This window comes from Pelobates fuscus, chromosome 12 (assembly GCF_036172605.1).
Source record: "Pelobates fuscus isolate aPelFus1 chromosome 12, aPelFus1.pri, whole genome shotgun sequence".
Lineage (NCBI taxonomy): Eukaryota > Metazoa > Chordata > Amphibia > Anura > Pelobatidae > Pelobates > Pelobates fuscus.
The window spans coordinates 113,444,355-113,465,983 of NC_086328.1; the positions used below are offsets into that span (position 1 = coordinate 113,444,355).

At 44.8% G+C, this 21,629-nt stretch overlaps 1 protein-coding gene across 2 annotated transcripts in view; it reads left to right on the forward strand.

The window, feature by feature from the left end:
- Window positions 1-11,534, forward strand: part of OSBPL5 (oxysterol binding protein like 5) — a 188,243-nt gene extending 176,709 nt beyond the window's left edge. For both annotated transcript variants that reach the window (XM_063438810.1, XM_063438811.1), the window contains exon 22: window positions 10,990-11,534. In XM_063438810.1, coding sequence (XP_063294880.1) covers window positions 10,990-11,128 — 139 coding nt within the window. In that variant the 3' untranslated portion in view covers window positions 11,129-11,534. The remainder of the gene's footprint in view (window positions 1-10,989) is intronic.
- Window positions 11,535-21,629: the final 10,095 nt, after the last annotated feature.

Genomic DNA, 21,629 nt, shown 5'->3' on the forward strand with positions numbered 1-21,629 from the left:
TTACAGACTAGAGGTTTCAGCAATGAAACGTGAAAGGAGTTCGGGATGCGTAAGGCAGCTGGGAGAGCTAGACGATACGCCACTGGGTTAATTCGAGTCAAGATCCTGTAGGGACCAATATAACGAGGAGCGAATTTCATGGAAGGAACTTTAAGCCGAATATTCCTAGTACTTAACCAAACTCTATCACCTGGAACAAAACTCGGAGCCGCCCTTCTACGTTTATCAGCGTGTCTCTTAACCAGCATAGAATTGTGTAGAAGAATTTGTCGAGTCTGATCCCACAACTTCCTCAAATTGGCAACATGGACATCAACCGATGGTACTCCTTGGGAAGGAGAAACCGAGGGAAGAATAGATGAATGAAAGCCATAGTTCATGAAGAAGGGGCTTGAATGAGTAGAGTCACACACGAGATTGTTGTGCGCAAACTCCGCCCAAGGAATCAAACCGACCCAATCATCCTGGTGTTCAGAAACAAAACAACGTAAATATTGCTCAATTTTTTGGTTGGTACGTTCGGCAGCTCCGTTAGACTGAGGATGGTAAGCGGAAGAAAAATTCAATTTGATGCCTAATTGAGAACAGAATGATCTCCAGAAACGTGAAACAAATTGGGAGCCTCTATCAGAAATAATTTCAGAAGGTATCCCATGCAGGCGAAAAATTTCTTTAGCAAATATCTCCGCCAATTCAGGAGAAGTCGGAAGTTTAGGTAAAGGTACTAAATGTGCCATCTTGGTAAACCTATCGACCACCGTGAGAATAACAGTGTGCCTTTTCGAAACCGGCAAATCCACAATAAAGTCCATCGCCACACAGGACCAAGGTTTCTCTGGGACTTCCAGAGGATGTAGAAGGCCACAAGGAAGCGAATGTGGTAGTTTAGTCTTAGTACAGACCTCACAGGCTCCGATAAAATCCTTAATATCCCTCCGTAACGAAGGCCACCAGAAATCCTTAGAGATCAAGGAATATGTTTTGCGGACGCCCGGATGACCAGCCACCTTACTCTCGTGAAGACACTGTAAGAGCTCCAGTTGGAGTTCAGGCGGAACGAAGTGTCTAGACGCAGGAGTCAGTCTAGGTGCCAGATGCTGCAAGCTCCTGATCTGATCAAGAAGCGGGGAATGGATTTTGAGAGTAGTGTTAGCGATAATGTTACACTTGGGTACAATAGAGGACAAAACCGGCTCAGATATGGCAGAAGGTTCATATTGGCGAGACAAGGCATCAGCTTTAGAATTCTTAGAACCAGGCCTATATGTGAGTATGTAGTTGAAGTGAGTGAGGAATATAGACCAACGAGCCTGTCTCGATGATAATCGTTTAGCCTCCCCAATATAGGATAAGTTTTTATGATCTGTCAAAATAGTGACAGGATGCAAAGTCCCCTCCAATAAATGTCTCCACTCCTTTAAGGCCATGATAACCGCTAGGAGTTCCCTGTCACCAATGTCATATCTGCTCTCAGTACCTGATAATTTTTTGGAAAAGTACCCACATGGATGTAATGGTTTATCCACACCCAACCTTTGGGACAGAATGGCACCTATACCTGTCTCAGAAGCGTCAACTTCGAGTAGGAAAGGGAGAGTAGTATCAGGGTGAACTAAAATTGGTGCGGAAGCAAACAGCTCCTTGAGAGTCTTAAAAGCCAGAAGTGCTTCAGTAGACCAATTCTTAGTATCAGCCCCTTGTCTGGTCATATTGGTGATGGGAGCAATGATAGAGGAGTATCCCTTAATGAAACGTCTGTAGTAATTAGAGAAACCAATAAATCTCTGAATAGCCTTGAGACCCTTAGGTAAAGGCCAATCTAAAATGGATTGCAGCTTCTCCGGATCCATTTCAAACCCCTCTCCAGAAATCACGTAACCAAGAAAGGTAGTTTGGGATTGATCAAAGCTGCATTTCTCTAATTTGCAGTACAAGCCATGCTGAAGAAGTTTGTGTAAAACCCTTCTGACCTGTCCGTGGTGAGTCTCAATATCCCTGGAATGTATAAGTATATCATCGAGGTATACAATAACACAGTCATGTTGAAACTCCCTAAGAATCTCATTAATTAGATCCTGAAATACCGCCGGGGCATTACAGAGACCAAAAGGTATTACAGTATTCTCATAGTGCCCATATCGAGTATTGAACGCAGTCATCCACTCGTGTCCCTGCTGAATTCTCACCAAGTTATAAGCACCTCTAAGGTCTAACTTAGTGAAAATCTTAGAACACTTTAATCGATCAAAAAGCTCGGTGATCAAGGGAATCGGATAGGCATTTCTAATGGTTATCTTGTTCAGGCCTCGGTAGTCAATGCAAGGTCTTAAAGAACCATCCTTCTTTTTAACAAAAAAAAATCCAGCCCCAGCAGGGGAGGAGGATCTCCTAATGAACCCTTTGTCTAGGTTTTCACGAATATACTCCTCTAAGACTAAGTTCTCATTCGTAGACAAAGGGTATACATGACCCCTGGGAGGCATAGTACCAGGAAGTAAATTAATTTTGCAATCAAACGGCCTATGTGGTGGTAAGGCCGTTTCCTTTGTCAAATACCGCCTTTAAATCTAGATACAAGGACGGTATCTGTAATTTAGTAGAGTCGGTAGAGTTATTAAGTGTGTTAACACTACAGAGGGGTGACACTTTCTTTAAACAACTCTCTTGACAACCCTGACCCCACGAAATTATTTCCCCTGATTTCCAATCTATAATGGGGTTATGTCTCTTAAGCCAGGAGTATCCCAGGACTATGGGAACAGAAGGAGATGAAATGAGTAGTAGAGATATCTCCTCCTTGTGTAGAATGCCAGTAGTTAAGTTAAGAGGTGTGGTCTCCCGGAAAATCACAGGCTCAACTAAAGGTCTACCATCAATGGCTTCAACAGCCAAGGGTGTCTTCCTTAACTGGGATGGGATAGCGTGTTTGGTGAGAAAAACTTGATCGATAAAGCTCTCAGCAGCTCCGGAGTCTATCAATGCCATAGTCTCTAAGGTTCCCTTCTCCCAAGTTAAAGAGACAGGTAATAGAAGCCTATGTTCTTTGTAGTTATGAGTAGAGGACAAAATCGAAACACCCAAGGTCTGTCCTCTAGAGAAACTTAAGTGCGAGCGTTTCCCGGACGACTGGGACAGTTCAAACGTAAGTGACCTCTGACTCCACAATACATACACAGTCCCTTCCTTCTCCTGTACTGTCTCTCCTCCTCTGACAGGCGAGTAAGGCCTAACTGCATAGGTTCTGGAAACTGTGGAGTTTTGGTTTCAGGACTGTGAAATGATGGAGCTAGTCTAAAGGAAGATCTACCGGTCTCTGTCTCTCCCTTAGACGTTCGTCAATGCGAGATATAAAGGAAATTAAGTCCTCCAAGTTCTCGGGAAGCTCTCTTGTCGCTACCTCCTCAAGTATTACATCGGATAATCCATTTAAAAATACGTCTATATAAGCCTGTTCATTCCACTTCACCTCTGCCGCCAAAGACCTGAACTCTAGTGCGTAATCCACAAGTGTTCGGTTGTCTTGTCTAAGGCGCAACAGTAATCTAGCTGCATTGACCTTCCTGCCAGGGGGGTCAAAAGTTCTTTTAAAAGCAGCTACAAAGGCATTATAGTTATAGACTAATGGATTATCATTCTCCCACAACGGATTCGCCCATCTCAGAGCCTTCTCAATGAGTAAGGTGATAATAAATCCCACTTTTGCCCTATCAGTAGGGTAGGAACGGGGTTGTAGCTCGAAATGGATACTGATCTGGTTCAGAAAGCCACGACACCTCTCCGGAGAACCAGCATAACGTACAGGTGGGGTAACTCGGGAAGAAGCACCTACAGTAGCTACCTCTAGCCCTGAACCCACAGGAGGAACAGAAGTATTACGCATCTCCTCAGGTGGATTAATAGGACGTGATAGTAACGCCTGTAGTGCTAGTGCCATCTGATCCATCCTATGCTCCATGGCGTCAAACCTAGGATCAGGAGAACCAAGCTGACAATTTGTACCTGCAGGATCCATGGCCCTGTCGTAATGTCAGGATCGGGTCAGGGATCCAACACGCAGAGTACAAAGAGTAGCAGATACGTATACCGGACCTTAGAATGGCCGGACTTAACGTAATACTACGTATAGAATGGTCAGGGACAAGCCGAGGTCGAGGGAACGAGAAGACAGGTAAGCGAGAGACAAGCCGGGTCAAGGATAACGGAAAGACAGGTAAGTAATAACAAAGCCGGGTCAGAACCAAAAGACAAGAGAAAACAAGAGCACTGTGTGACTAGGCTGACTAGAACCACGACAGGGCAATGAATGAATGGGAGAAACAGAGTTAAATACCCTGGATCAGTGAGTAGACCCGCCTCCGACGAGTCCTGACTGGTTACCAGTCAATTGAGTGACAGGTCGGTCCGGACTGACGTCATGACGTCGAGCACTGTGCGTGAAGTTATAAAAGGGGACGGATCCCTCGCGGCCGGCGTGTGCGTGACTAGGAGAGCCGCGAGGGATGGGAGAAGCAGCCCTGCCGGAAGGATAAGCTACTAAGTCTCTACCTCTTTCAGAGGTAGAGACCTCAGGTACCCTGACAGACATGAGCCGTGGGCCCGTCATACATGGCTGTGATCCAGTCCTGCATGTGGGGTCCCAGTCCTATTTGACCCAGGATCTGGAATAGGTACTCCCATCCCACTCTGTCGAAGGCCTTCTCCGCGTCCGTGGACAGAAGGAGAAGGCCTCCGGCATCGCAGGTCTTGTTATGCATAAGGGCAAGGGTTCGAATGGTATTGTCTCTCGCTTCACGGTCTGTGACAAATCCGACTTGTTCGGGGTGTACCAGTGAGGGGATGTGCGGTTGCAGGCGTCCGGCAAGCATCTTCGCCATCAACTTAATATCGCAATTGATGAGGGAGATGGGCCTGTAGTTCCCGCAGTGCTCCGCGTCCTTGCCCTCCTTTGGAATGATAGTAATGTGTGCTGTCAACGCCTGTTTGGGGAAATGGTGACCTTCTCTAATCGCGTTAAAGGAGGCCAGCATAGGTTGGTACAATTTATCTGCGAAGTGCTTGTAGTAGCAGAGAGGCAGGCCGTCGGGACCCGGACTCTTGCCAGGTTTAGTTCCTTTAATCGCCCCCAACAGCTCCTCAATTGAGAAGGGTTCATCAAGCTGGTCTGCCACCTGTTGATCTAGTGTGGGTAGTTTATGGGTCAGTAGGTATTGTCGGATGGAGTCTTTTAGGTGGGCGGCCGCTGTCTCCGACGTCGGTCGGGGAAGCGAGTAGAGTTCTGAGTAGTAGGTTCTTATCGTTTGCATGATTTCGGACGGTAGGCGGCGCGTCACTCCCTGTTTGTCTCTTATTTTATTGAGGTATGTCATTTGGCGTCGTTTCGCCAGCATTCTGGCTAAGAGCTTGCCACTCTTATTGCCGTGTAGGGAAAAAAAGGCCCTATGCCTGAGGGCTTCTCTATGATGTTTGGACTGGATCAGGGAGGTCAGGTCTCGTCGCAGTTGTAGGAGTTGTGTGTGGTGGGCTGGGGATTGTTTTTGTTTGTGAAGCGTGTCTTGTTTGTGTATGTCCGCTATGAGTTCTGTGATTCGGGCTTCCCGTTGTTTCTTGAGTTCTGCACCCTTTTGTATGAAGTGTCCCCGTATGACGCTTTTGTGTGCTTCCCATCTGATTGTCGGTGAGGTGTCCTCTGGTGCGTTGTCCTGAAAGTATTCGGTCAAAACTTTACTAAAGTGTGCGGTCATGTCTTGGCGTGATAGCAGGTATTCGTTTAGTCTCCATTTGGTTATTGCGGGTCTAAGAAGCGGGGATCGGAGGGTGATAAGGACTGGGGCGTGGTCCGACCAGGTCGCTACTCCTATCTTCGTGTCTCGTATTAAGGAGAGGTGATAGTGTGTGGTGAGAAAGTAGTCTATGCGAGTGTATGTCCGGTGGGGATGGGAGTAGAATGTGTAGTCCCGTTCGTCCGGGTGGTGTGCTCTCCAGCAGTCAATTAGTCTGTGTCTATTCAGTAGGGAGGTTATTGCTCTAAGGTGTTGTCTGGGGAGGTGGGAGGTGCCCGTGGAGCTGTCCCAGGTTGGGTCCATGGCAATGTTCAAGTCGCCCCCTATTATGAGGACCCCCTCTGCGAAAGCGTGAAGTTTCCGCAAAGTGCTTTTAAGGTAGCGGTGATGTTTGTTGTTCGGTGCGTACAAAGTGGCAAAGGTGTAAAGGTGGTCGGACACTGTGCCTTTTACAAAGAGGTATCTCCCTTCCCGGTCGGTCATGCTTGCCTTCTCAACGAACGGTATTTTCTTATTAAACAGTATCGCCACCCCCCTGGATTTCCCCTCGTGGAAGTCACTGTAGTACCCTGTTGGGAAGTGATGGTTGGTCAGCTTGGGCCTGTCCCCGTCTCTAAAGTGGGTCTCCTGTATCATTACTACGGATGCTTTCTGCGAGTGAAAGTCCCTCAGTGCCCCTGACCTTTTCTCCGGTTTGTTAAGCCCTTTGGCATTTATGGAGAGGACAGTGAGGTCGCACGGTAATAGTGATCCGTCGGTCATCGTGGAGTGTGTACACTTGTCTGTGTTGGGTCCAGTCAGTGCGTGTCGTGGGTCAGTCGGGTCGTCCGGTAGGGGAAGGAACGGAGGGAGGGGGGAGGGGGGGGGACAGGTACGGGGCAGGAAGGGGATGGGAATCTGGGTGGGGAAACTATGTACAATGAACCAATCAGTCACTCGGTGGTGGCTGTTTAGGGGTCGAGCGTCGGGGGACAAGGAGTGGTGGGGTCCACCAGTGGTCCACCAAGTCCCGTCCACCTATCTGTGGGCGCTCTATTCCTATTGGGGAAAGCGGAGGAGGTCGAGGGTTTCCGTACGAGTCCCGCCCGGGACTCCCGGGGTTGTGTGGCCTCCCGTGCCCTCACACCCTGGGCTCTCGTGCGCCGGGCCTCGTCTGGAACCTCCGACTCCCCTGCGGCTTCAAGTGTGGGCGGTGGGTGGGTGTTTGTTTCATCCTCGTCCTAAACTCGTACTAGCCGGAGGCTCTCAGTGGGTAGGGTTTGTTTCGTCGGGCGTTTGGTTTTGGTGTGGCGTGTAGCCCGGTGGGCAAGTCGGTGAGCAACAACAAATAATAACATTTTAAATGAACATATTAAACAAGTATTTTGAGCAATTTATCTACCAGAGAAAAGTCCCGCTTCCCCATTCCTCGGGATTGGTCTCGACCTTCCCATGCTACTTTACGGTTATAAGTTCCTTTACGTTCCCTGATTCTGTGTGGGGGTTAGGACACTATGCGACTCTCATGGTGTGGGTGGGAGGGGGTACCCCGTCCGTGATATTAGCGGTTGTCGGGGGTGGGTTCAGATTCCAAGTTTGCATTCCTTTGTTTCTTGCACCCATCCCTAGGTTGAGGTAGGCCCTATATTCGTCCTCCGCCCTCTGGTTTTAGTGCTGAGTTATCTTCCCTATTGCTATCTAGGAGGGGGGTCGTGCCCCAGGTGAACCGCACCGGCATCGGCCTCCGCCACTGCTCCCCCACCGATTCCTTACAGGGCGGTATTACCTCCGCGGTACGGTCCAGCCAGGAAACGCCCTCCTCGCCCCTCCGCCAGGGGGGCTCTCAAAGGTCGACTTAGGTCGTGGGTCTGGTCTAGGGGGTATTGATGGTGGGCCGGTTAGAGTGCTCGGATGTGAGCTACCTGTCTCTCACGGAGTTGTGCCTCTGGCGGGGTCCCAGGCTGCCTCAAGGCATTTAGCTCCCCTCCCCCCCATCCCCCCCTTCCCCCCCCCCATCCTCCCCCCTCCCCCCCCCCGTTACTTGTTGTAATGAGTCGAATGGAGTCTATTGAAACAAAAGGAAAAAGTCTCGTGTGTGATGCATGGGTGATCACAGTCTCTGAGTTCATGAAGCGTATTAAATACCTGCGGTTGGAATCAGAGGTAGAAATGTCTCTCGGCATAAGAGGTTGCTCCTGATTGGCGTATGGTCTGGGCTCTGGATCTCCGTTGTCTGCGGGGTTGTGAGACCGTTCCGGGGTGGAAGGAGTAGAATGACATCGGGTCTGGCCATGTGAGCTGAATAGGTGGTAGTTGCAGTTCAGTAGTCAGGTCTGCTAGGTCTTCTGGGGTTTTCACCACAAATAGGCCACTGGGAGTGGAAGCTTGTAGTCCTGAGGGATAAGTCCATCGGTAACGTATTTTGTTAGATTGTAGGACACGAGTCAGGGGTTTAAGTGTCCTTCTGTAGGCCAGTGTTGCTGGCGACAGGTCGGGGTACAGTTGTAGGGGTGTGCCGTTCAACAGGACCCGGTCTGTGTCTCGGGCCTGTCTCAGGATGTCCTCATTTAATTGGTAACTCGCTAGGCAGCAGATTGTGTCTCTGGGAGGGGACTCCGGGGGGCCCCTGGGTCTCAGGGCCCTATGTGCCCGCACAAATTCGATGTGCGTGGTTTCAGGCCGTCCGAGGAGCCTGTTAAATAGTCCCGTGAGCGTTGCGCGGTTCGGAGTTTTTCTGATCCAGGTCTTCCGGAATCCCCCTAACCCGGATATTTTGTCTGCGTCCCCTATTGTCCAGGTCTTCGAGGTGCAGGGCCATCTGGCGTAGTTGTGCCTCATGTACCTTTAGGGTATTCGTAGTGGCGTTTTGTGTGGCAGACAGATGATCACTGTCCGCTTCCAGCTGGGATACCTTTTGGTGCAGGCCCTGCAGTTCTTCTCGGAGGGAGTGGAGCTCTGCCGTGATGGAGTTTCGGAGCTCAGAGTTCGCCTCCTTGAGGTCTGCCTTGGTGGGTAGTGCCCGGATTAAAGTCACCCAGTCCGGTGTGTTCTCCGGGTGGGGGTTGATGTCGGGGGATTCCGTGCAGGGCTCTGTGTTAGGGGAGTGAGGGCGCGAGGCCCACGAGGTCCCGGAATCCGTCGAGGCCTGTGAAGCCAGGTCCGCCGGGGTTTTCAGGTATTTGTGCAATGTGGACGCCGGGGTGCCCTTGGTTGTGTCTGCGGGCTTACCAGCGTGTGATGAGCGTTGTGTTTTGCCCATTTTGTATTTGTAGGGAGTGGATGGACGAGGATTCGAGATAAGCCTGCGGGGAGCTCTCGGGTTAAGCTGCCATTCCTCTCGGCCTCCAAGCCACGCCCCGTACACCTTTTATTTTGATGTTTACTGAAATGTAGTGAATTAAAAAATAAATTACATAATATATGCTAAAATAGCTGATTTGGAAAAAAGCGAAATCTTCAGTTAAAGGGACACTATCGTCACCAAACCAAGCTTATTGAAGCAGGTTTTGTGTATAGACCATGCCCTGAAGTCTCACTGCTCAATTCACTGCTATTTAGGAGTTAAATCACTTTTGTTTCTGTTTATGCTGCCCCAGGCACACCTCCCCTGGCTGTGACTGCATGAAAAAAATATATATATATATTTGTATTCAGCTGTTACATGCAGGGAGGTATGGCTAGGGCTGCATAAACAAAGTGATTTGACTCCTAAATGTCAGAGAATTGAGCAGTGAGATTTCAGGGCATGGTCTATACACCAAAACTGCTTCATTAACCAAAGTTGTTTTGGTGACAATAGTGTCCCTTTAACTGAAGATTTTTCTTCATGCCAAATCAGCTATTTTCTCATAAATGTGTCAATTAGTTTTTTTTAATGCACTATATTTCACATTTGTCTTGGAGACTATAGTGACCATTTAAAGGGACACTCCAGGCACCCAGACCACTTCTGCCCATTGGAGTGGTCTGGGTGCCAACTCCCACTACTCTTAACCCTGCAACTGTAAATATTGCAGTTTTTTATAAACTGCAATAATTACCTTGCAGGGTTAACTCCACCTCTAGTGGCTGTCTACTAGTGCCACTAGAGGGCACTTCCTGGATCATAGCACAGAAAACCTGTGCTAGAGCGTCGCTGGATGTCCCCTGTGTGAGGACCTCCAGCGTCGCTCATTTACCCATAGGAAAGCATTGAAATGCTTTCCTATGGGGAGCGCTAATGCGCATGTGCGGCATTGCCGTGCATGCACGGCATTGCCGCACATGCGCATTAGGTCTCCCCGGACGGTGGGCGGGATCAGTCTTGCCCACCGGCCGACACAATGCAGAGGAGGAGCGGCGGCGGAGGAAGAAGCAACGACGTGGGACATCGTCGCTGCCTCTGGTAAGTTACTGAAGGGGTTTTCACCCCTTCAGCACCTGGGGATTGGGGGGTGGGAGGGAGAGGGAACCTGCAGTGCCAGGAAAACAGATTTTTTTTCCTGGCACTGGAGTTTCCCTTTAAGTTGTATAGTCGCAGCTTGGTTATTTTGCTAAGAATTTGAAATTCGGAAAGTAATTAATTGTGCTGAAATATCAAAGTGAAATTTATGTTTAAGGCCAGAAACACTGAAATGAAAACAGCTGACTTGAAGACTAATTTGCGTGTGGAGGTCCGACTTATTATTCGGACCTCCACACGCACAGTCTGAACAGGTTCCTATGTGCAGGCGGACTTACATTACTACCTGCAAAGGAAAAAGCAGATTACATCTGTCGTCAGTTTGTAGAGTATGGTGATGAACAGAGTTTCGGGCTGACTAAGTCACATGTTTTAGGCCAGAAATATTGAAATGAACAGCTGACTTGAAGACTAATTTGCAGTTTGATTCTGGAAAAAAATTCAAATTTTGGAGTGTGATTTTGTGCATGTTGCTAATCTTCCTTTTGTCATGCGTATTTGTAGCTTTTTTTTTCTGTATAGTTAAACCCCACTGCCATTAGACTAAAAGCACATTTGAGCACAGTCATTGCTACATCGTCTTGTTTCTCTTACTTAAAATTAACTTTCACGTACCTTGTGTAACCGTATTCCAGAATATGTTGGCGCTATATAAATTAAAATAATAATTATAAAAGAAGCAATTCAGTCGTGATTCCCCTTTTAACTGTCACTGTTTCTTTAATTTGGTTTGACATGAGGTCATCAGTCTGTTAATAGTCTTTTCATAAAACTTTTCTCTTTTTTCAGAAATCTCAATACATTGACGAGTCACGGATTTCTAACTTCGCGCTCGTCATCGGATGCTTCCCTTCTGAATTTGCGACACTGGCTGTTTCTTTGCCTTTTCCTTGCCTGCCAACTTTTCATTAACTTTGTTTTTAAGTAGCAAAGGTTACAGTTGCAGCTGACTTGACTTTCATTTAACCCTGTCCTCACCTCAATGGCTGGCAGCATCAACAAAGGGTTAACGCAGCTCCAACAGACATTTGATTATGTGCGGCTGTATACAAGAAGCATGAGATTTTAAACTCCCCACCCCTTCAACGCCAGGCTGCTAAAATATATTGTCCAACCTGGAATGCACATTACATTACTTAGAATACTGGGTGAATGCACTAATGGCGAAATGCATTGGTCAACTTATTGACTGCCAAAGTTGACCTTATTCTGTATATTTTATTTGTTGTATTTATCTGTTACACTCATCTACTTGAAAGTTTACTGTTTATTTGGCATATTTGCTTTGGGGGATTATCACTATTACAGTAAATTGTGGTATCTGATTTACAGAACTTGAATTTTGTGAAATTTTTAGCGTTTCACTAATCTCATTTTAAAGTCTCCACAGTACACTGTTAAGTACATAATCCCCTAAATTTCAAATGCAAAACACCATAATAATTATAGATAATCTGCTGGCAATGAAGTTGAAAACTGGAAAAAAAAATCGCTATTGAATTTTAAAAACTATTTATTCACATTTTTTTTTATTTGAATTGATGAATGTTTATAACTCAAATTAATAGTCAATATCCTAATGATATGAAACAAGATTGGAAATATCCTTTTACTCCCCGATGGTTACAGATTGTTATTTTTTTTTTTTAGTCTAAATATTGTATTTTGATTATCAACTCACTTCATCACTCAATATCTAAATAATGAAAGATAGCACAATTATTCTAGAAAAATGAAAGTTGGCTGAAGCAAAATGGACTATTCTTAGCCCAAACAATGACCATGCACAATCTGTTTCCTACCTCATGTGGAACATCAGGCTACATAATAACGTTTTGATTATGTCTACGCTAGAGGACGTAATTGTATTCTGGTTTAATTTTTTTTGAACTACAGCTAGTGTTGTCAGATTATCATGTTTTTCAGAAAACATCACTTCTTCATGCTAAAACATACCATACTGTACTATGTAGACTCTTTTTTTTTTAAAGCTGAAAATGCCTAATTGAGCACTTGGCACTTTTTTCCCCATAATTAATTTTTCTCCACAATTGTTTCCATTCTCTTCCATGGTCACTCGGTGTCACCCTCTTCCCGTCCGCGGTCCAATTAAATGCTTCTCATAGAGAAGCATTGTTGGACCACTGAACGCTACAGCATGCAAACGCACAGAAAAGTGCAAGACTTTCAAAAGTAGCAAGATGAGCTGAGTGACAGCTCATGTCACCACTAAATCCCTCCCTCCTCCCAGTCACTGAGAAGGAGAAGGAGGGAGGTCTGTACAGAGGGTGAGTGAAGGGGAAAGGGAAGGGGAAAGACCAGGTATTAAGGATGGGAGGGTTGAGCCGACATTTGACCCATTATTCGCACTGCCCCACGCACAGTCTGAGCAGGTTCCTATGTGCAGGCGGACTTACATTACTACCTGTAAAGGAAGAAGCTCATTACATCTGTCGTCGGTTTGTAGAGTATAGTGATGAACAGAGTTTTGGGCTGACTAAGTCACATGTGCCAGGTGTGTAATTACACCCCGACACAAAGTGACAGATTGGCAACACGTTAAGCTGAGACACTGCACATACAGATTGCTTTCCAAAAGCAGAAGTAGTCATAGTGGTTGAATTAACCCTCCAAGTAATATCCTTCCTGCAGCAGTTGGATAGAACATAGTTTTTATGGACTAATTAGATAAGATTTCTGGTGCTTGTTTTGTATAAATTTGGCAGCTGGTACTTCCCAAACCAGAGTCTCTTCTTTCTGGCCGTAGAATAGGTGATATTGAAAAGGGGTGTAGGGAAGCAGTGCTTTGAGGGTGCTCTCAGACCCGTACAGGTATTCCGTGGTATATATAAAAAAAAAAAAAAAAAAGAGCAGGAAATCAAATATAGTGTAATATTTCTTTAGACTGGTGAATATCAGAATAAATGAAAAACACTCACAATTATCTGGAACTTATGATCAGCTCCAGATGTTTACGCCTGGGCGGTATGATACCCGCCTGTGGATATGTGGGTGATTCTGGTCCTTTGTAGATAGGTGTCCCGGGTCAATGGATCACTTGGCTGTTTATCTTCAGGTTTCAGCGTGAATTTCTCGAGTATAGAAATGAAAATAAAACAGGATATAGCAGTTGAAGTATTAAAGAAGCTGGGGGTTCTACCCTTCAGCCACTCTTGTTAATGGAACTCTTCAAGAATCATAACTAATCCATCTCGCTCTAGTGATTACGGTGCCAGGAGTGACTTGGTTCCACCCCAGTAGAATTGCCAAAACATTTTAGCACAGTATGACAACTTACCTAAGTCCTCTGGGCACTCGCACCACATCTTTATTCTAAGCACCACTGCCCTGCACTGCCCTGTTTAGAACTCAGTGGATTCTCCTGCAACGAATACCGGAAGCAGAGGCTGCAGGCACACATTAAGACCCAGGCAAGATGTCAAACCATTGTAAAATAGTTTGAGAAATGACATTGGAATATTCACCAGGGAACTTCTGGCACCATGACCACACAGTAAGACCCAGGCAACATAGAAACATAGAATGTGACGGCAGATAAGAACCATTCGGCCCATCTCGTCTGCCCAATTTTCTAAATACTTTCATTAGTCCCTGGCCTTATCTTATAGTTAGGATAGCCTTATGCCTATCCCAGGCATGCTTAAACTCCTTTACTGTGTTAACCTCTACCACTTCAGCTGGAAGGCAATTCCATGCATCCACTACCCTCTCAGTAAAGTAATACTTCCTGATATTATTTTTAAACCTTTGCCCCTCTAATTTAAGACTATGTCCTCTTGTTGTGGTACTTTTTCTTCTTTTAAATATGGTCTCCTCCTTTACTGTGTTGATTCCCTTTATGTATTTAAATCATATCCCCCCTGTCTCGTCTTTCCTCCAAGCTATACGTGTTAAGATCCTTTTACCTTTCCTGGCAAGATGTCAAACCATTGTAAAATAGTTTGAGAAATGACATTGGAATTTTCACCAGGGAACTTCTGGCACCATGACCCCTACAGCAGACTGTAGTGCCCTGCACTGCCCTGTTTAGAACTCAGTGGATTCTCCTGCAACGAATACCGGAAGCAGAGGCTGCAGGCACACAGTAAGACCCAGGCAAGATGTCAAACCATTGTAAAATAGTTTGAGAAATGACATTGGAATTTTCACCAGGGAACTTCTGGCACCAGGACCCCTACAGCAGACTGTAGTGCCCTGCACTGCCCTGTTTAGAACTCAGTGGATTCTCCTGCAACCAATACCGGAAGCAGAGGCTGCAGGCACACAGTAAGACCCAGGCAAGATGTCAAACCATTGTAAAATAGTTTGAGAAATGACATTGGAATTTTCACCAGGGAACCTCTGGCACCATGACCCCTACAGCAGACTGTAGTGGTTTGTTGTTTGGAATATTCCTTTGACTAGCATCTTGCTGGTCCCCAAGGACAGCTATGGTCTTTTGCAATCATTTTTGCAGATTCAGTGTGTTGAATCCTAACATCTCGGATGGAAGCTTTCAATATGAAAGGGATTATTGGATGTGAATACAAAAGAAGAGAGAAAAAAAATCACTGGTAGAATAATTTAGAGCAACTATATAAAAGAGTATATTCACTATTCACCCTAAAGGTAGTAGTCCTCCGTAGGTAAACCTTAAACCTACTATGTAAAAATATTGAACAGTGTGTATTAATGAGGCTGCACAGCAAGGGAAGGTGGGAAAAGAAAGCGGGGGGGGGGGGGGGGGGGGACCAATGTTTTTATATTGGGGGAAAAATGGTCAAGTTATATGCGTGCTTAAAAATGCCCACAAAACTAAAATTACATGATAACAAAACAGGCTGTTTATTTGATACAACTCTCAATTAATCATAAAAACACATAAAAATCAAAACAAGTTAATTTCAAATAATAGCAGCATTAATATAAAGCAGCTCAAACGGTGGTAAATAAGTCCATAAATTCATAATTTACCATTTGGATTTTGTAAGCTTGCTATTGCTACTGGCACATTAAGCCATCTGAACTTTTTCACCGCGGCCTCTGATAGAAGGCCAAGCTATGTGTTTAAAACCCTTTTATCAAACTTTCGGTGAACTATGTGAGCGACCCCATTCCTAATGGTGATCTTAAAGGTCCCTTGCCCATTCTAAATGAAGGGCACAACATTTCGTTCGACATAAACCGCCTTCTTTTTAAGGCGAGCATTGTAACCTAATGAAATGCCTCGCATATTCTGTAACCAGCAGAGTAGGTTCATGCCACAGGATGCGTCAAACAACAACCAGACAATTAGAACTCACTTTGGAAATGAAACAGTTAACCATTTTGTTACTTGCGGTATTTGTGTTGAGGAAATAGTGATGTAATCTGCTTCTTGTGCAGCTTTCGGTTTAAGAAGAATGTTTAATATAATTGCCTGTTCAAGGCAGCTGACCTTTGTGACAACATAGTATAGTCTACGTATAGTCTGCGTCACCTCCCTACTCCCATCCTCCATGCGAAACATATGTGCATTTGCACTGCCTGTCAGCATGAAGAAGTGATATGTGTCAAGGAAACACATGATGACTCGAGCAACCCTAGTTGTAGTCCAGAAATGCCACAAAAGGACACCATCTGCCTAAAACACCTCTCTATCCACCTCATTACCCACTTTGTTGGGTGCTGCTACTCCATGCATCTACTACATCTGCTGTTACTTTTCCCCTTGACATTTAGCATGACAGCCCTTTCCCAGAGCACATGAAATGCTTGATATACATATATAAAGATTTTAACAATAATAACTCTTGTTATTATAGAATGTCTGTCGGTTTTCCACCTATAGAGCAGACATTTTGTTGCAGTTTCCATAATTCATTGTAAACAAACCATCATCGATCACTATCTTTAAAGCAAATTATTACAGTCTCTGTGAGGGATAAGAAAAGTTCTAATGTAGTTTGAAAAATATGGCAAAAAAAAAAATCACTGCACTTTATAAATGTTTAAGATAGGGGTTACCCCAGCCAGGGATAGGTAACCGCACCCCTCACATCATACCGACTGGCTGAGCGCCATGGGATGTGGTTACTTCCCCCTGGTCCAATTCTATCTGTTCCACAGTAACACTCATTTAAAAATACATTTAATAAAATCTGCTGATTGATCCATGTGTTTCACAGTCTCACATTCCACACAAATTGTACAAATAAAGAAGCTATATTAATTACCAGTATCTGTATGTATTCATTTATCTCCAGGGACAAATTTGAAGTGGAATGTCTATCTAGAACAGGGGTAGGCAACCTATAGCACTAGTGCCATGCACGGCACTCAAGGTGTCTTTGCACGGTACTCAAGGCTGCTAGAGCCAAACAGGCTCTGGCCTATCAGAAGTCCCAGTGAAACTTCAGATATCTGCTAATACGAAAAGGTGGTGAAGGACAATCCTCAATTTATGCATTGCAGCACACATCTCAGATCACTTCCTCCCAGCACTTGTGAATGGGAATCCACACTGTAGTAGAGCAGCCTGCAGCTGCTGTTGCAGCTCCTGTCCTTGACCTGTACCTGGCCAGCCTGGTCCCCACTGGAACCCAGGGAAGCCACCCACACTGCTAGATATACACAGAAATGCAGAATAACCCTCCCCTCATACAAATAATACGAACAGCCCACACACAAACATACACACAATCCACACAAACATAACCCGCTAACAATCCACATACATGCACACAACCCCACATGCAGCCTCTCACATGCAATACTCCAAACAGCCCACACCCATACCAAACACACAATGTGACATATCCATCCACACACAATTCCACAAGCAGCCCTCATACACAGCCCACATTTATATGTATCATACACGATACCATAAATTACTAATGAACACATTCAATCTAATAGCTCATATACACACAAATAGAATGATACAAAGCAATTACAGTATAAATAACACAAGCAGAATATGGCAACATACACACCTCAATTAAAAAAAAAATAGGATTGGCACACTATGGGACATCACAATCCTATATCGGCACAGTGCTGCTAAAAGGTTGCCCACCCCTGATATAGAATATATATATATATATATATATATCATCTTTTTTTTTTTTTTTTTTTTTATCTATCTTTTTGGCAACACCCACTTTAGGCATCCCTGTTTCAATGCTAGAGAATCATGCCCACACAGAGCTTTAGATTTTATATAGATATTACTTAGTACCAGCGAGGTTATTTGTCATGTATAAAAGTAACACAATTATGCTGGAGATATGGCGAAACAAAAAGAGGTGGTACTGTACATTTGGGGGTCTTATGAAACATTTCAAGAATTTGTGCAGAAGGTTTATAATTTCTGAATAATCATTAAGTGACCTTAGGCAGCTGCCTAGGGCCCAGGAGTTAGACAGGGGCCCAGAACCATCATTTGCTTGTCCCCATTCTCCATACCGAGGTGAAGAATGAAACGAGAGGGTTGAAAGCCTAACCTGAATAGGACCCCATGAGATCTAATGTCAATATCTGTATTCAGTGGTTTTATGCAGTACATACAAGATACACTGAAAAGGTATCCGATCACAACTAGCATTAAATATGGTAAAATATACAAAAAAAAACAGATAACAGACAGCAATTCACTGCATTTTTCCTTTTGTTTGTGAAAGTAAACAAGCAATACAACGAGGGAACCTCAGCACTGGAAAAGGTAAGTAAAGCTTTATTGTATTTATTTTTATTGCACTCAGGGGTGTGGGCTGTGTATAACTTGTAACAGGGGCCCTATAGCCTTAGAAATACACTTTTGTATTCCTAACCCTGTAGTGTTTGTTTAAGCATGCCTATGCAAACAAAAAATCCTGGGCTTTTTTTATGATGGAAGGCCTGTAGTCAGACCTAGTACCTCTGCCAGGTCAGTTTCCTTAGTGCTGTCAGGAGGATCCGAGATGCTTCGGATCCCATCCCAGTCTACCCAATGAGAGGACTTCGGACACACTACAGTGGATTTGATATTCTTTAAATCCTATCTCAGAAGAGAATATAGCCACAGAAGAAAAGAGAGTATAGCCCCAGAAAAAAAAACATAAGAATATATATTCATAAAAAAAAATAATAGTCACAGCCGGTATTTAATTATATACCTGACACAACACAATGGTGCCCACTGTGGATCACACCTCTACTATCACTACTCACCCTGGGTTAAGGTCTTCTTCTCACTGTATCAGACGTTCTCAAAATCACTATTGTCTCCCACTACCATCTAGGGACACACATATGTTAAATTTGAAAATGTAAAAAGTGCTAAGCTCCGACACACGATATGTTCAATGGCTACTGTAAAACACTGTAATCTAAATCGGTGTGTATTGTAAACATGTCTTCCGCACAAGGCACGTAAAAAAAAAATAATAATAAAAAAAAAAAAAATAATAGTCAGTGAAAAGGAAAATTTTATAAAGCTCTCTCCAAAAAGTGACTTCGGCAAACAGTGGGACCGGAAGCCACATGTTTTCCTTCATGTTGACTGATAAACCATAAATAGTTCTTCCCCCTAGTGTATCGCGTTCATATGCTGCACAATTTGTTACTGGTTACTGGGCAGATTTCCCACCCTCTGATATAGTTTTCTACATACTGCTGGGCAGCACGTTTCATGAGCATTGGCAGGATTATTCACTAAAGCATACCTCTCAACATTGACACAGTCGGACACTTTAAAAAGACACTCCACTGCCAAAATATAAAAAAAAAAAAAAAAACAGGTTAGAAGATATACTTCAATGAAAACATGCATTTAATTATGCATTGTTTCATTATATTTAAAACAGCTTGCAAAAGCTGTAGTTACATTGTCTGCAGCCTGTGCAAGCCCTCCCCTTATAACCCCACCCAGCCTTTCTGTGACTGTCCAATCACAGACTTCCTAATGCAGCTCAATGAGAAGTCTTTGCAAGGCAGATGCTCTGGGCAATTGCTGCCTCTTGAGTTTAGCTCCACTGAGCTAAACAAACCAGGAAGTATCAGGACTGGTTATCTGATTGACAGCCAGGGGGGTGTAACAAGGATAATTTATAAACGTGCCAATTTCTATTGAAATCTGCACTTTTTGTATAATGAATAAAAGAGGACATACCCTTCACAAATGAAGCAGTTTATCAAGCAAAGGTGATTTAAGGATCTGGAGTGTTCATTTAACAGTAGACAGACACACATACACCCTGGGTGTAGATATATCTCATGGTAAAAACTTCTCAGAGCTTCTTTATTAATACATCTTTTATTTGATACAGACTGTAGTGTGCAAATATATAACCACAATGCGCTAGCCTGTTCATTAGTAGGAATATACAACAGACAAATGGTCAGCCATTGAGACTGGAAGAAAGGAGTTTTCACTTACAGCAGAGTAAAGGCTTATTTACAGTAAGAACAATAAAGATGTAAAATTCTCTGCCTAAAAGGGCTGTCTTATCAGACTAGATATTTCAAAAAAAAAAAAAAAATGCTAGAATGACGTTATAAATACATTTAACCCCTTAAGGACCAAACTTCTGGAATAAAAGGGAATCATGACATGTCACACATGTCATGTGTCCTTAAGGGGTTAAAGACACATTACAGGGAGTATTATTGCTGTGGAGCTCTGTTATGGAAACATAGAATGTGACAGCAGATAAGAACCATTCAGCCCATCTAGTCTGCCCCATTTTCTAAATACTTTTAAGAGTCCCTGGCCTTATCTTATAGTTAGGATAGCCTTATGCCTATCCCATGCATGCTTTGCACTCCTTCACTGTGTTAACCTCTATGACTTCAGCTGGAAGGCTATTCCATGCATCCACTACCCTCTCAGTAAAGTAATACTTCCTGATATTTTTAAACCTTTGCCCCTCTAATTTAAGACTATGTCCTCTTTTAAATATAGTCTCCTGCTTTACACTCAGATACGCCAGCAATATGCAGCTCCTAGAAAACAAGTGGCCTTAGGGCAGAAAAGAGGGACAGAGGGATCTGAGCTCAAAATAAGGACTGTCCCTCCTAAATAGGGACTCTTGGGAGGCATGCTAAAGTGAGAATTTGTAGGGAATTCAAAGTGATTTTCAAATTTAGCTGAACTTGAAGCATAGGTGACTTTGACCTTGAATTAGAAATTTTCTTTGAACTCCCTTGAAATTCTAAAACACAATTTCAGGAAACCTTTGCTATACATTTCCGGTATGTACAACTCATGATACAGGTCAGTATGCCTAGTTTGTTGTTTTTTGGGTTTAATAGCCTTCCTTCCTGTTGCTGTGCAGGATAGCCACATTAATCCCCGCCCCACCTCTGTTCAACAGCATGACAGTATTAAAAACAAACTAGTGGGCACTCTAAGCCAAACAAAGATTTAGAAAAGTGATTTTGGCAGACACACACATTCACTGGCAGACACACACACACATTCACTGACACACACCCTGATACTGACAGATTCACACCATAACAAACATTGCCTCACACACTCACAAATGATGTATTTTTTGTATTAATTTAAATCCACACAGCCTCCCTACCTTTGGGAGAGCTGGAGTGGATTCTTTCCCTTGGGTCCAGCTGCTGGACTGGCTGCTGTTGTCTCCTGGGCTCTCTCCTGGGCTTTCTGGCAGCTGCTGGGCTGGCTGCTGCTGTCTCCTGTGCTGGCTGGCACCTGCTGGGCTCCTGTGTTGCACAGTGGATGGGCAGCCGCTCAATGCATGCAGCGAGGGAGCTGTAATCTTCCTGTTCAGCTCCCTCGCGGGCCACTAAGTGATGCTGGTAGCGCTAATGATGTCATATTCCAGCTCCGGCAACACCGCTGGACGCGTGAGGGAGCTGAGCAGGAAAAGCTCAGAGGATTGCTCTCCCTCACCGCCCGCCTGCCCGCCCGCAATATTGGCAGCCACGCTCCTCTGGGGGACCCTGAGGTGGCCAGCTGGCCAACCTTTGGGTCCTCCATGAAAGACTTCAGGGGGTGGCGTTTTTTGCTGCCCCCTGAAAGTGCCACCCAAGGCAAATGCCTTGTGAGCCTCGCTGTAAATACAGCACTGATTTTAATCTATGATGATTTGAGGTAGGTGGATACAGGGCCGGCCTTAGGGGTGTGCAAGTTGTGCGGCCGCACACGGCGCCATGGAGCAGGCTAACCGGGTGGAGGATTTCATTATTCTCTACCCCGGATAAAACATTTTTTTAAAAACATTGCGGCGGGGCAGGGCTTAGCATGTGGCAGGGCAGGGCTAAATGACGATGGGGGGAGCTAAAAGTGCCGGGTAATTGCTGCATGGGAAGCAGGAAGGAGTAATGAATAGAGGTAGCTATGTGTGATTGTCTGCCTGTGTGTGTGACTGTCTGTGTGTGTGTGTGTGTGTGTGTGTGTGACTGTCTACCTCTGTGTGTGTGACTGTGTGTGT